General features: G+C 32.4%; 4 protein-coding genes across 9 annotated transcripts; 2 read left to right on the top strand and 2 right to left on the bottom strand.

Annotated features, from left to right (window-relative positions):
* The first annotated feature begins 72 nt into the window (after nucleotides 1-72).
* LOC126763358 (CYFIP-related Rac1 interactor B) lies at nucleotides 73-8,770 on the top strand. 4 transcript variants are annotated; one of them, XM_050480786.1, is made up of 5 exons: nucleotides 73-318; nucleotides 3,381-3,678; nucleotides 5,250-5,513; nucleotides 7,036-7,298; nucleotides 7,367-8,770. In XM_050480786.1, exons 2-5 carry the CDS (start codon nucleotides 3,496-3,498, stop codon nucleotides 7,629-7,631), a joined length of 975 nt encoding a protein of 324 aa, XP_050336743.1. In that variant the 5' UTR covers nucleotides 73-318; nucleotides 3,381-3,495; the 3' UTR covers nucleotides 7,632-8,770. The 4 variants fall into 4 exon arrangements, with proteins under 4 accessions (XP_050336743.1, XP_050336741.1, XP_050336742.1 ...); XM_050480784.1 differs by having other exon boundaries at nucleotides 3,373-3,678; XM_050480785.1 differs by having other exon boundaries at nucleotides 73-323; nucleotides 3,373-3,678.
* A 230-nt stretch (nucleotides 8,771-9,000) lies between these two features.
* Nucleotides 9,001-10,072, bottom strand: LOC126763363 (nuclear envelope phosphatase-regulatory subunit 1 homolog). Of its 2 annotated transcripts, none has more exons than XM_050480793.1 (4): nucleotides 9,818-10,072; nucleotides 9,662-9,733; nucleotides 9,456-9,587; nucleotides 9,001-9,396 (listed from the first exon to the last, which is right to left on the bottom strand). In XM_050480793.1, exons 1-4 carry the CDS (start codon nucleotides 9,837-9,839, stop codon nucleotides 9,233-9,235), a joined length of 390 nt encoding a protein of 129 aa, XP_050336750.1. In that variant the 5' UTR covers nucleotides 9,840-10,072; the 3' UTR covers nucleotides 9,001-9,232. The 2 variants fall into 2 exon arrangements, with proteins under 2 accessions (XP_050336750.1, XP_050336749.1); XM_050480792.1 differs by having other exon boundaries at nucleotides 9,456-9,590; nucleotides 9,818-10,070.
* Nucleotides 10,073-10,128: 56 nt separating this feature from the next.
* On the top strand, nucleotides 10,129-13,845 carry LOC126763357 (histone-lysine N-methyltransferase E(z)). Of its 2 annotated transcripts, XM_050480781.1 has the most exons (9): nucleotides 10,129-10,409; nucleotides 10,465-11,130; nucleotides 11,192-11,352; nucleotides 11,597-11,611; nucleotides 12,253-12,353; nucleotides 12,417-12,606; nucleotides 12,677-12,813; nucleotides 12,886-13,315; nucleotides 13,374-13,845. In XM_050480781.1, exons 1-9 carry the CDS (start codon nucleotides 10,288-10,290, stop codon nucleotides 13,781-13,783), a joined length of 2,232 nt encoding a protein of 743 aa, XP_050336738.1. In that variant the 5' UTR covers nucleotides 10,129-10,287; the 3' UTR covers nucleotides 13,784-13,845. The 2 variants fall into 2 exon arrangements, with proteins under 2 accessions (XP_050336738.1, XP_050336739.1); XM_050480782.1 differs by lacking the exon at nucleotides 11,597-11,611.
* LOC126763361 (chromosome transmission fidelity protein 8 homolog) lies at nucleotides 13,801-14,617 on the bottom strand. Its single transcript, XM_050480791.1, has 3 exons — nucleotides 14,494-14,617; nucleotides 14,224-14,350; nucleotides 13,801-14,157 (listed from the first exon to the last, which is right to left on the bottom strand). The coding sequence occupies exons 1-3, from the start codon at nucleotides 14,511-14,513 to the stop codon at nucleotides 13,861-13,863; spliced, it is 444 nt and encodes a 147-aa protein (XP_050336748.1). The 5' UTR covers nucleotides 14,514-14,617; the 3' UTR covers nucleotides 13,801-13,860.
* Between the last annotated feature and the right edge of the window lie 9 nt (nucleotides 14,618-14,626).

Below are 14,626 nucleotides of genomic sequence, written 5' to 3'. Positions count from 1 at the left end.
TGCATTCGGTGAATTTTCATTAGTTAAATTTTCCCAACGAATTGGGTGAATCGAGTGAGTTGAGTTTATTTAAATTGCTTATTGTGTGCGGATCGTCATTATTTAAAGCAAATAATCATATGTAATTATTGTAAATAAATAAAGAAAAGGTTCCAAATTTTAATATAAGTAATTTAACTACGATAATCACAAATGAAAATTAATTTTTGCAAAGTGTTTGTGAAATGGTTGAAGCATTGACTTTTTCTAAATGATAAGAGAACGAGGAGGGAGTTGTTTACGGCTGAGAAAAATGCGAATTTTCTATCATACAATAATGTAAGGTAGAAAGCTAAATAGCTTAATGAAACATTAATCATAATTCTTCGTATTGGTTTTGCATTCGCTCTTCGCTGCAGAACGAATGAAAAATATATAAGAAAATTGTGCTGAGGAATCATACCTTAAGTATGCAAAAAGATAAAATTTGAAATTGATAATTGGAAATGGAAAATTAAGAAAACAAATTAGAAGTAATTTTGTATAATCTCTAAAGCAGGTCAATGATATTATCTTCTTCTATAAAAAAAATACCAGTATCTTACACTGACATGTGAATTTTTTTTACAGTCTACACATAAGCAAGTATGTACAATTCGTAATAATTAAATAGGATAAAGTTTGCCCCACGCAATTTTTTAGTTTTGATTATCTTTTATTCGAAACACATTTTCTATTACTTATTTCTGTCGGCAGATGGAAAGTATTGCCATATGTTCCAATATTCTAAATATTTTAGTATATGATGGTCTGCTAACATTAAATTACACACTACACATATAAAAGTAAATGTATTAAAGTTAAAAGGCTCTTTTCCACAAATTCATTTTAAAAAATGCTATTTTTTGCAAAGTTCTAAATATATGCTAGTGTATTTTCAACTGTTGTGCATTGTACCAAACCAATTATGGATACATTTTCACGCACATATATTACTTATGAATTATAAAAACCACTAGTAATGTTTTTAATTACTTTTGATGGTTAATTTCTTTGTAAATCTTCAAGTAAAATACACCTTTTTGAGTTCAATAGCGCGAAAAACCAAAATGACTGCCTAATTTGAACTGTCAAATTACCGAGAAAGCACGAACAAAAGGGAATGAATTAAACCCACTTAGCAATAAATGTATGAAGTGAACGCGAAAAGGTGTTCAATGCTAAAATACTGTGGATGGCGTAGCCGGTGTTGGACCGGCCAGAGTTATTTTTTTAAAGTGCGGCCGAAGGCCGCCAATGCAGAAAGGAATGAAATGCTAAAATACTGACTTATAGTTTTAAAGATATTTGCATTTAAAGTTGAAAAATTGGCAACTTTTACATTGAAAATTTGTATATTGTGAATAACTTTTTCACTTATATTATGCACTTTTCACTTACTAACACTTCAATATAACGTTTCTGTATACTATTTTTTTTTAATATTTGTTGTAAATAAAGCTTTATTTTATTTTAGTTACAATTCTCTGCATTTGCATAGGGGGTCGAGGGGGGGTTTATTAAAAAGTTCGATCTTTCCAATAAGGGGGCCGCTGACCTATGGTCTTTGAGATATTTGCAGTTCAAAAATTCAACTATTTAAAATGAGTGTTTCTCCCATTTATAATGGATTTTATAGTTATATTTTTAAGTTTTATATCCACTAACGCTGCACTAATTAGTTTCTAACCATTTATTTTATATTAAATAATGCAAAAATAACTTTTGTTCAATTATTTTTGTTCACACAATAACAAAAGGGTTGCATTCTAACTAATAATCAGTGCTACCTTACGTTCATATTTTACAGAAGAACCAAAAGAAAACAAATAATACCCCAATGACAGGAAATATATAACACATTAGGGGTATTCTCTTGCTCTTGCAAGATTGCAGATTGCAAAAATACTATACCGAAATATACAAGAGCACGAGAGCACCCATTGCAGAATCTAGTGATATATGAATGGCTAATTCGGTCAATTTGTTGTGAATGACTATTAAGCATGGCTATTGTGAATTGGCGCACCTTCTGCATACATTTTTAAGAAAAAACTGTAACAAATCTTTAAAATTTAAATAGAAATAATAAAATCCATTTAAAACTTATCTTCCTCAACAATTTAACGACGTAATATGTCTTTATGTAAAATGGCAACTACAACAGGGTTGCAATTATATTTTTGCGTGACATTGCACGCAAATATACATAGGTTTTGGTCTGACATATTTTACAGCCCTTGCAAATATTTTTCTGCGTGTGTTTGTTGTTGTGCCGTTGTAAATCTGCAATTCTTGCACCGTGCACCGGGCTTTGCAAGAGCATGAGAATACCCCTATTAGTTTTCCGCATACAATTCCTTTCTGCATTGGCGGTCTTCGGCCGCGCTTCAAAAAAATAACCCTCGGTCGGACCAACACTTGGGCTTGCTCAGTTCTTTTGCGTTGAACTCCATTTTGCGTTGGCGGCCTTCGGCCGCGCTTCAAAAAAAATAAGCCTGGCCAATCCAACACCGGGATTTATCAAGATAATGAGAATTCTGAAAGGTTTTACATTACTCATCACTTGATAATGAATTAGTTATGACCTCATAATCTTTCTTTTTTTCTTATATTTATTCCATTACAACATATGGTAACACTAATATTTTGCTTGTTTACAACCATTTTCTTATTTTATGAATAAATGGATTTTAACTAAAGTTTGATATGGAAGTAAAGTTATATTTGCACTATTTGTTATAAAATAAATGATAAGAAACGAATTAGTGAAGTGTTAGTGGATATAAAAGTTGAAAATATAATTGTAAAATGCATTATAAATCGGAGAAAGACGCATTTTAAATAGTTGATTTTTTGAACTTTAAATGCAAATATGTCAAAAACCATAAGTCAGCGGCAACTATATACATATATATATTCTTGATCTGGAGGACCTCCTCTATCCGTACATATCCATTTTAACCCCGAAATCGGGGGATGCTATTGAAAATCGCAGCCCAATATTCTTCGTAATTAAATTGAAAATGTATTTATACAATATTACATAAAAATAGAGACTCGCATTAATGAATGAAAGCAGTTGGACTTTGTAAAAAAAAATTTTAATAACTGGAACTTCAATAAATCATAAATAATTGTATTAATAATGAAATTTTTACAACTAAAAATATTTGTAAATTTAATTGGAAATAACAATTTTATTTCTTTATGAGTTAAATAGTTTGAATAATTTTCTTTTCATACTTAATGTAGTATAACAATACGCATTTCTTGCGCCCATTCGGATACGTACTTGCAAAACTTAAGAAAGGGGTTTTTTTGTAGTTTTAAAATTATTAATAATGTATTCAGTGTTATAGGATATCACGGATAAACAATTGATTAAATAAAAATAAATAAATAAAAAACAAGTTTAAAAAGAGCGAATCAGTGTCTTATAAAACTAAAATTTGAAGTTATTAATTAACAAAGAAAATGGGAAAGCTGTTGAGTTTATTGTCGCGCGATGATTCAAACTGCTGTGCTGCAAAATCCTACGATGTTTTCTTAGACTTTGAGAATGCCGCACCAACAGATACAGAGCGTGAAGTTTTCGAAGAAGTTGAACGTGTCCTAAAGGAATCAGAAATTGTGCTACAGGAAATTCATGTATATAAGGTGAGCTAAAAATATTAAAAAGGAATTTATGGGAATATGTATGTACTTATTTATATAATCACTACTTTCATTTAAGTTCTTGTGGATAGAAAAGTATACATATGTAAATAAGCATTTGAAAAAAATGAACTTGTCTAAAAAACTGTATTATCAAAATGTTGCATTGGAATTAATATAATTTAATTTTGAGACATTTTCATCGAGTTGCACTCGTTGCATTGCAGTTAAATGTTCCAAACAGCTTTAGTGTTATGTGTGGTCGTGACAATGGTCCGACCAAAGCTTTAGGAAACTAATTAATTTTTGGTTTTACCAACATCCGTTAAGAAAACAAAACTATTATACTTGTGAATAACATATTGAGAGAGTATGAAAATTACGTCACTTGCTAATAATTTCTCATCAAGTTAGGGTGAGGTTTGTAAATTTGTGGTGGAGTGAATATTCGCAATATTGTTATCCATACATGACACATTATTAATTCGATTACTTATAAATTAATTTCTTGTACAAGATATCAATAATAAACTCACTTTGTAACAAATACCTTTTTAATGGTTATATACATATGTATGTACTATATGCATTTAAAAAAAAAAGTAATATTTTACTATTTGGTTGAAGCAAAGCCCTTAAAGCTGGCTAATATGCTATTGGATTCTTTTTTGCTAAGTTAAAATTGTAATGTAAATGCGTTATCGGTATACATACATATATAAGATTATTTTGACGAAACTTTTCTGGATATGAAAATTAATAACCAGTTTTGAAAGTTATTACAAGCTGCTTACAAATACTTCAATCAGGTCCCGTTCCTAATATGTCCGCTCACATCCGCTCGTTGCTTAATTTTAAATTATATTTTAATGTATTCATATATTATGCCTAACTACTGACTATCTGGAAAAGTAAAAAATTGTCTAATAAAGTAGGGGGACTGTGCACATACAGTGCACAGTGGATTATTTGTTTAATTTCATTGAAAGTGTTAGATACCCTACCTTAAATGGATTCATAAGAAATTTCTACATATCAATATATCAGGTGAGCTAAAAAGAACAAATTGAAAAAAAGTTGAGCGCCAAGTCTTTCTCGATTTCAACCCTTCAAATGAAAGAAAAAATAAAAAATATTACTAATCTTGACAAATGGTGCAAACTATACATAACTATAAAAAAGAAAATATCGTTTTCAAAATATTTAATTTTCCTGATTAGAATTACAAGGTTAATGCAAGCCAATCCAAATTAAATTGTGTTAACTTCAGGGTTGGAAATAATGCATTAAACAAATAAACACGTTATTAAAATCTAAAGCAAATAGTTAAGAGATAAAAAAGGAAATTGTTTCAGGTGTGCTTCATTCTTATAAAAAAAAAATTAAATTTTAAATTTTTAATCCTAAACATCCAGACTTAGGTATGAAAATGAAAATTTAATTTTTTTATGCAAGATTTTTGAATGGAAAAATTCGCATACGTAGTTAACTTGCATTCTAATCAATACCGTGCAACATAAAATTTTGAAACATTTATCAAAGTTCAACATACGGTTATGTTATATTTTTTTCAGGGCGCTGGGAAAGAAATTCGTGAGGCTATTGCTGATCCTTCGCCCAAATGTCAGGAAAAAGCATGGGACGCTGTTTTGCCTTTAGTGAAGAAATTGAGACGTTGCTACGAACATTCACTGGAGCTAGAAAAAATAGTTCCGAAATTATTAGGTCAATTGGTTGGTGGCAAACTGAATCCTACCCAACATCTGGAGACACAACAAGCCCTAGTAAAACAACTTGCTGAAATTTTGGAGTTTGTACTGAAATTCGATGAATATAAGGTATATATAAAAGGTTTTCCAAAAACTAAAGTTATTTTTAAAATTTGAAAAACTGATTCATTATTTCAGTTATTATTGTTCATAAACTTGAATCGAAAAAGTGTTTTCACTTTCCGGCTAAAGTTCCAGGTCGAATAATATTACTAATAGTTTCGATACATACCATAAATGGTATAAGAACTGCAGGAGTTCCTTGAGGGACTAGGTGAGCAAATATGTGCTGTGTGTGGTTGATTCACCCATAAAGTATGAAACATAATCGACTTTAACGCGCACCACGATCTTTGCAATTCCTGCCTGTCAAACGATCGTAGGGCGATGGAGCTGGCGGAACAGATTGACGATTCGACATTCTGCACAATGAATGACGAAGCCCCCACCAGTGTTATGGGCACCTGTAATAGCTCGCCCGCTATTACCATTGCTAGTGGTGGTTTGATAAATTGGCGACCTGGCGACCTATGCTAACTCTCGCATCAAACCATCTGCCCATAATTATCTCAATCGAGAAACCTCCTGATTTTGTTTCTGTGGACAACCGTACCTTCGTTAACTTTAACAAAGCTAAGTGGGTCGGCTTCACAGAATTTACTGAGAGCACCTTTAACGCTCTATTCCTACGGACGTATGCGTTGGCGAACGTGGATTCCGTAAGGTGATCGCAGCAGCTACCGCTCGCATCATACCGGTTGGAAGAATAGCGGAAATCCCCAATTTCCCAGCCGAAGCAACCGTTTACGCTAATGAGCGCGACACCTTACAGCGGTCTTTCCTTGACTACGTCGACGACATCGTACAGTACGCCGACCGGACTTCGGACGCAACTGACTTCCGAGAGCTACTGATCGCCATTCACAGTGGAGCCATCAACACCTTCACCGGTTGGAAGAATAGCGGAAATCCGCCCCAATTTCCCAGCCGAAGCAACCGTTTTCGCTAATGAGCGCGACACCTTACAGCGGTCTTTCCTTGACTACGTCGACGACATCGTACAGTACGCCGACCGGACTTCGGACGCAACTGACTTCCGAGAGCTACTAATCGCCATTCACAGTGGAGCCATCAACACCTTCACCGACTCCCTTCCCGTGAATGACGTTCTTGGAGTCAAACCACCACCCATCGCAGACGAAGAGCTCAAGTTGCCGCGAGAAACGTGAGTGACCCTAGCGCAGCTTCGTTCTGGATATTGTAGCAGATTAAACTCCAACTTATCCAGAATAGACCCCGACATATCCAATGTATTTCCTGCATGCAACGACTCTTCGCATGACACTGACCACCTCTTTGCATGCCCTGACAACCCTACTCATCTAACACCCTTTTCCCTTTGGTCCGACCACGTCGAAACAGCACGTTTCCTGGGCCTCCCGTTAGATGACGTCGACGACAACACAGATAACCCTTACCATCCTAACGGGGACTGAGAATCCGTTAAAACAACAACAACTGGGAATTGTATTAAACCATAACTAATCTACTTACATATGTACATGTGTATATATTTATTTTACAATTTTAGATGAAGACACCAGCTATACAAAATGATTTCAGTTACTATAGACGTATTGTGACTCGACAGCGTATCGACCAGACAAATTACTCGTTAGTGAGTACAGAATTGGCAAACCGCATGTCTTTGTTCTATGCTCACGCTACACCCATGCTGAAAGTGCTTAGTGAGGCAACATCAAAGTTCGTTCACGATAACGCCAACGATGTCGAGAATACGACGGAGACTCTGGGAACTATGGCGAAAGTTTGTTTAAGAATGCTTGAAAATCCGTAAGTTATTTTAAGTTAAACACATTGTATTAAATTTCACCGGATTTTATCTATTTGGCCAATTATAGCAAATTGCTTCAACAAATCGAGCGAGAGGAAACGCATCTACTAGTTCTGCGAGTAATGGTTGGGCTTGTAATTTTGTATGACCATGTTCATCCGGTTGGAGCATTCGCTCGAGGCTCACATGTAGACGTCAAAGGTTGTGTACGACTGCTACAGGCACAACCGGCCATAAAGGCAGAACCTTTGTTAAACGCATTGCGTTACACGACAAAACATCTCAATGAAGAAAACACACCGAAGAATATACGTAATTTATTGGCAGCATAATAATAACAGCAGACAAGCGTATATGCGCAGGAACCAACTGCCATGAACCCCGCTCCTATTTTCAATTACATTCACTACCAACCCTTCATGTAAAGTATTTACTACCACATGAAAAGATTTATAAAATGCATACAAATTTTTTTTTTTATATATTAGTCTATAAATTCAAAATTATTCCATGAAAGTACATACAATTTTGTAAATTAAACATGAGGTATAAACGAAGTATGATAGCACACGTGAGTACTTCGAAACAAAAGCATTTAATATTAAAAACTATAACGTTAAAAGTTTTAATAGTTATTGTATATGATTATAACATGTTCATACTAGAAGACGCATAGCTCAGTCAGTCCTATTGTTAAAGTTTTATAATTTATAAGTTATCGAAATAACGATGGACATAGCCAACATATCTGCTTAGAGAATAAAACATCAGAAAAAAACGTATAACTGTGGCATAATCCAAATTTTGCAAACGTATCATATACTAAGTTAAAAAATAAAAATGCGTCAAAGTTTAGTTAATGATAAAAGTTTTAAATTTAGAAAATAATTTTAATATTTAGCAAATAAGATCATTTATTAGGTAAAAATTTAAGATTCGCATGATTATAGAACATGAAAAGTCAGAAACCCAGACTCAACACGAGTATTTCATAAAATACCAAAAATTATATATTCTTAATTGACTTATTAACCAGTTAATTTTATTTATAATTGTATACATATATATAGGAAACATTAAATATAGATTATTTTGTTGCGGTTCTTTAGTAAAAATTTAAATTAATTTGTATATACTTAAGTATCTGAACAAATGAATTGCATTTATAACACATTGCTTGTATATCACAAACTATGTATACATATGTATTTATGAATCTAGGGTGTTTATACTCCGAAAAGAGAAAATAAGTACATGTGCAAGTATGTATATATCGAAGTATAATAGAACATAAAACTTGTTTTTATAAAATGAATATAACGCAACTAAATGTCGAAGCTAAATGAACGAAATTTGTATCGACAAAAATTTTTGTTATATATGTATATGTAAGGTAAGCAAGAAAGTAAACTGAATGAAATAGATGCAGAAGTAAACTATAATAAAAGAACAAAATTTGTATCGACAAAAATTTTTGTTATATATAAGTAAGGTAAGCAAGACGGTATACTGAATGAAATAGATGCAGAAATAAACTATAACTGAACTTTCTCTTGCTTAAAGTGATGTAAATTTATTTTACATATTTCACTCAGATTATATACATATATTTATTTTAAGTCAAATCCCTGGAGACTATTAGATTACAACTTTAAGGTCTTATATAAAAAAAGTTCATTGAGAGAAGTAAATAAACGAAAGTTTATACGCGTTTGCAAATTATATATTTTATATTATGATTACAATTTCAATTAAATCGAGTTACATAAATTAGCTGTTTTGTCAAATTAATATAAAAAAAATTCTAAAACGGAAACACTTTACTAAACAATCCAATTTATAATAGCGTGATAAAGTATCGTTATTATAATTTTAACTTCATTTGGTGCCAAAACCCCCAATCTGTCGTAGATTTAAACAGTATGTATTTCCTCTAACGAATACTGCCGTCTAGATTATTATTTGGTCGAGGTTTAAGAATCAGTTTTCCCGTGTCATCACAACTCATATTGAAATCGCTAAGTACGGTCCGCATCCGAGTCGTAATAATTTTGGGAGCAAATACTAATTTATGTATGCCCATAACAAAGAGAATAACTAAGATAAAAATAGTGGCATTAGGATTTATTAGTATTTTATCAATTTTATAGTATTACTCAGCATTAAGGTGGCAATCGTAAATATTGGATGCAATAACAATGATTCTATTAGAGGCACAATTGAGGTGCGTGGATCTCTAAGCCAATAAAACGCTCCAATAGCTGTACATATAGAAATTGTGGCGAGAACTACTGCAATTATATTTTATCAATATTAATAATAAAATTAAAACAAATGTATAAATCTATATTTATTCGCTTACCCCGCCACCGCAATGTAGTGGGCCCATAAGACGATACTACTTCCGTGAGCCTGCGCTCAAATGCTTTCAAATCTGTAAATAAACTTTGTATTAACTTCAATAAACAAAAACTTTATAAAAATGCAATAAATAAAATCCTATCAGAACCATAAATACCTTCACATGCTGATGGTTCCATGTTTCGAATAATTTATGTACGATTTTACAGTTCGATTGATGTTTTATTTTAAAAATTAAAAAACAAAAAATCTACATTAACATTTTCATTTCATTTGCGACTTTTTAAGACATTCAATTATTTCCATTAAATTTCTAAAGTTAAATTTTACATCAGGATATTTATTAGTCCTAAAATAATAGGTATGTTTGTTTTCTGACAACTGATATCAGTAATGTAGGACCGCTTTAAGAACTGTCTAAAATTAAACGTCAAATAATCAGAGTTGCAGCTTAGTTGACGTTTTGGTTGACATTTAGCAGATGGTCATTGAAAGATGTAAATCCATTTGCCGCCAGTAATTTTTTTCTTCTTTGATTTTATTTCCGAAATAGCTTAAAAGTCGGTGGTTATAAAAAATTAAATTCAGTTTTAAATTTGAATTGGTAAAATTTCTGTACACACAAAAATGAATGCATCAAAAGTTCCCATAGAATGGAAGCGACGTGTTAAAACGGAATACATGAAAATTAGACAACAAAAGCGATATAAACGAGCTGATGAAATCAAGGAAGCTTGGATCAAAAATTGGTTCGTTTTAATAAAATTATTTATCTAACTATTTAATTACAACTTTTTTGAGTAGGGAAGAACATAACTACAACGTTCAGGACTTATACTGCGAGCCAAAAGTTTGGCATGCACAACCTTATGATCCTCCACATTTGGATTGTATAAAAAAAGCCGAGGTTTCTGGTTATAACGGTGCAGGTCCACAAAAAGTACCTATTTGTATAATAAATGCTGTTACGCCAATACCTACAATGTATACATGGGCGCCAACACAGCAAAATTTCATGGTAGAAGATGAAACTGTGTTGCACAACATTCCGTATATGGGAGATGAAGTACTAGACAAAGATGGTAAATTTATTGAAGAGCTGATAAAAAATTATGATGGTAAAGTACATGGTGATAAAGACCCATCTTTTATGGATGACGCTATTTTCGTTGAATTGGTACATGCTTTAATGCGAAACTATACTAAAGAAGAAGAAATATCATGTGTGGGTTTTGGTAGTAGTGTTGCTAAATCGGAAACTCAAAAAACCGACACACTTTCCAGGGATGAAAAATCAAGCGATTCATTATTTGATGGCCGAAATGTCCAATTAGTTGAAGATGATGAAAACACAAAAACAAAGGAAGAACAGATGCGAAAAGAAAAGATGCCCTTTCCAACTCCTATAATTTTCCAAGCCATTAGTTCAAATTTTCCAGATAAGGGAAATCCCCAGGAATTAAAAGAAAAGTATTTATAACATCCTTATTTGAAATATTATGATTAAAATCAACACTATTCAATTCATCAGGTATATTGAACTAACCGAGCATCAGGACCCCGAAAGACCGCAAGAATGCACTCCCAATATCGATGGTGAAAAAGCAGAAAGTGTGTCACGAGAGCACACAATGCATTCATTCCACACTCTATTTTGTCGCCGTTGTTTTAAATATGACTGTTTCCTTCATCGTAAGTATTATACAATCGAATTTATTAAAAAGACCAATAATCATTTAGGCAATAATGCCGATTAGTAATAAATAATACAAAGAAAAAAGCACCAACGGTTGATGCTGCATATAGCTTATTATATTTCCTTTTTCTTTTTCGTGCAATATACGTTTGCCAATTATTACCGAAATGAATCTTTAAATATGATAATGACTCTTAAAATGCAACCGAAATTTCGACTCTGCAAATGAATGCAATTTAGGTCACCAAATAAACGGTGAGTTGTAGTTAATAATGCATATGTACTTAAACCTGACATTTTGACTTAATCGAAATCGTTCACATTTTTCATATAACCAATCGCCATCATAACCACTGCTGATAACTACTGATGCAGAAATATCAAATCATGATATCTTTTGCAGAGCCTCAATATTTCCATTTTTACTATGCACATAAAATAAATAAAAAATCTATATATGAAAGTTATTTTATTTTCAATTACAAATATTATAATGATAACATATGTTTGCACTATACATACATACATATATTGGGAGGATCATGCACATTTCATGTCTTTCTTAGCATTAAGCCTTTTAAAGTGCTAGTGATCCATGTCTATGTGGATGTTTGGAAAATTAAGTATCAATGTATGTTCGTAAACAATTTATTTGATTAGATTTTTCGGGGTGCATTAAATACGTTTTTGTTTCTAATCAAGTTAATAAAAAACAGTTGTAGCACCAAACTCATGCCATTTAAGAACACGACACATCCATTAATTCCATTTTATTATGTCTTCTCTTAATGTTAGAACATATACATTTAAATAAAAGTTACTAAATATAATCTCTATTAACTTGATTAATTATTTTATACTTTTGATTACCTAATAGTTTTTTTGATTTGAAATAGGCCTTCAAGTGGGACATGCAGGACCAAATCTACAGAAACGGCGTTTTCCTGAGTTGAAACCATTTACAGAACCTTGTAGCAATGCATGTTATATGTTATTGGTGAGAAATGCGGAATATATATTTTTTTTTACTCTTAGTTATAACCTTGATTTTTTTTCACAGGATGGTATGAAAGAAAAATTAGCTGCTGACAGTAAAACACCACCAATTGATTCTTGCAACGAAGCCAGCTCTGAAGACAGCAACGACAGTAACAGTCAATTTAGTAATAAAGACTTCAATGCAGAAAATGGAAAAGAAAATAGTATTGTTGTTAACAGTGCTGTTTCCGCAGAAATCAACTCTATAATGGGTAAAACACAGAAATATATTTGTTTGTTTGATATATGTAAATATATTTAAAATAAAATTGATTAAATTAGCCGGAATGATGAACACATCAAACTCAAAATGTGACTGGACTGGCGCTGATCAATCTTTATTTCGAACGTTGCATAAAGTATTTTTGAAAAACTATTGCGCTATCGCTCAAACTATGCTTACAAAAACATGTCAACAGGTAAGAAATTCATATTCAAATAGTGTTTTTACTTTTAATTTATTTTTATCGAATAACGAAATTTCGTTTCAGGTGTATGAGTTTGCTCAAAAAGAGGAAGCAGAATTTTGTATTGAAGAATTACGTCAAGATTACACTCCACCACGTAAAAAGAAGAAGAAGCAACGCCTTTGGTCATTGCATTGTCGAAAAATTCAACTAAAGAAAGATTCTTCTTCAAATCACGTCTATAACTATACACCATGTGATCATACTGGACCCTGCGACATGAATTGCTCTTGCATTCAAACTCAGAACTTCTGCGAGAAATTTTGCAACTGCAGTAGTGATTGTCAAAATCGGTTTCCTGGTTGTCGTTGCAAGGCGCAGTGTAACACGAAGCAATGTCCGTGTTATTTGGCGGTGCGTGAGTGCGATCCAGATTTATGTCAGGCTTGCGGTGCCGATCAATTCAAGCTGACAAAAATTACTTGCAAGAATGTGTGTGTGCAGCGTGGATTACGTAAGAAACCTTAAGCTTTGTGATTATTGTACTCCTGTATCAATTTTGTTGTTTCCAGATAAACATCTTTTAATGGCGCCTTCTGATATAGCGGGATGGGGAATATTTCTTAAAGAAGGCGCTCAAAAAAACGAGTTTATTTCAGAGTATTGTGGCGAAATCATTTCGCAAGACGAAGCCGATCGGAGGGGCAAAGTGTATGACAAGTATATGTGCTCATTTTTATTTAATCTAAACAATGACTTCGTTGTTGACGCCACGAGAAAAGGCAATAAAATTCGTTTTGCCAACCATTCTATTAATCCGAATTGCTACGCTAAGGTAATGATGGTAACAGGAGATCATAGAATTGGAATATTTGCTAAACGTGCAATTCAACCTGGAGAAGAGCTGTTCTTCGACTATAGATATGGGCCTACTGAACAACTGAAGTTCGTAGGTATAGAAAGAGAAATGGAAATAGTGTAATGAAAAAAATCTTAAAATATTTGAATGTATTATGGGTTTATTATAAAAATATAAACATTTTATTAATAGTTTTCATTTCAAACGGAAGTTGCAACATTTGCAATAATAGGTTTTGGACGCGATTTAAAGATGAGTTTTTTTGTGCATAAAGCACGAACTACGTATTCCGTATTTTGTCGTGATTTATTTTCCAGAGCAACTGTGCTGTCTAAAATTGTACAATCAATTGTTCTATTAAGTGTAGTGTTGGAATCCATATTTGTATCGTTTAATAAAGACTTTCCATCCTTACTTTTCAATTTTTCAAGCACTGCGAAAGGTTTTTCGAGTTTTTGCTCTCGTCCTTGCAAAATATGATGCCCAATTATAAGTATCTAAAATTTATAAAACTAAATTGATAAACCAACAGCTGTCACACAAAATTTTTTAAGATATTTTACAGGCTGCCCGTATTTATTATAATATAAGTCCCCTATGAACAGATTATGAATATTCTCTCCAGAACGAATTTCGAGATCTCCCTGCAACTCAACAATTGCATATTCCTCAAGTGTAGTTGGTGAAGATCTGTAAAACATTATATTACTATCAATCTATATTTAGAAAGTTCAATCTTAAAAATATCGATATAATATGAAAAAATAAATAGAAAATACAAGAAAGCATATTGAAATAAACATCCTCTCTAAAACAACTACTCGAGTACTTACGTTTTTATTAAAATAGGCATCTTTCTATACAAAGTAAAACAAATAAAAGAATTTAACTTTTCACATCCAAACAAAACTTTCGCGTTTACTGTAGTATCAGCTGGGTTTGACAATAGATATCCCAGTTGTTTTA

Source organism: Bactrocera neohumeralis, chromosome 6 (genome assembly GCF_024586455.1).
Source record: "Bactrocera neohumeralis isolate Rockhampton chromosome 6, APGP_CSIRO_Bneo_wtdbg2-racon-allhic-juicebox.fasta_v2, whole genome shotgun sequence".
Lineage (NCBI taxonomy): Eukaryota > Metazoa > Arthropoda > Insecta > Diptera > Tephritidae > Bactrocera > Bactrocera neohumeralis.
Note: the sequence above shows the minus strand (reverse complement) of the source record. Positions and strands in the feature narration are given on the sequence as shown.

Excerpts from the sequence above, each read along its gene's own strand:
- LOC126763358 (XM_050480786.1), top strand. The coding sequence starts at position 3,496 with ATGGGAAAGCTGTTGAGTTTATTGTCGCGCGATGATTCAAACTGCTGT. Across the intron at positions 3,679-5,249 it reads AGGAAATTCATGTATATAAG|GGCGCTGGGAAAGAAATTCG; the intron begins GTGAGCTAAAAA and ends TATTTTTTTCAG. Across the intron at positions 5,514-7,035 it reads TGAAATTCGATGAATATAAG|ATGAAGACACCAGCTATACA; the intron begins GTATATATAAAA and ends TTACAATTTTAG.
- LOC126763363 (XM_050480792.1), bottom strand. The coding sequence starts at position 9,839 with ATGGAACCATCAGCATGTGAAG. Across the intron at positions 9,734-9,817 it reads GGAACCATCAGCATGTGAAG|ATTTGAAAGCATTTGAGCGC; the intron begins GTATTTATGGTT and ends GTTTATTTACAG. Across the intron at positions 9,591-9,661 it reads CACTACATTGCGGTGGCGGG|TAGTTCTCGCCACAATTTCT; the intron begins GTAAGCGAATAA and ends ATATAATTGCAG.
- LOC126763357 (XM_050480781.1), top strand. The coding sequence starts at position 10,288 with ATGAATGCATCAAAAGTTCCCATAGAATGGAAGCGACGTGTTAAAACG. Across the intron at positions 12,354-12,416 it reads ATGCATGTTATATGTTATTG|GATGGTATGAAAGAAAAATT; the intron begins GTGAGAAATGCG and ends TTTTTTTCACAG. Across the intron at positions 13,316-13,373 it reads GTGTGTGCAGCGTGGATTAC|ATAAACATCTTTTAATGGCG; the intron begins GTAAGAAACCTT and ends TGTTGTTTCCAG.
- LOC126763361 (XM_050480791.1), bottom strand. The coding sequence starts at position 14,513 with ATGCCTATTTTAATAAAAAC. Across the intron at positions 14,351-14,493 it reads ATGCCTATTTTAATAAAAAC|ATCTTCACCAACTACACTTG; the intron begins GTAAGTACTCGA and ends AATGTTTTACAG. Across the intron at positions 14,158-14,223 it reads ATAATAAATACGGGCAGCCT|ATACTTATAATTGGGCATCA; the intron begins GTAAAATATCTT and ends TATAAATTTTAG.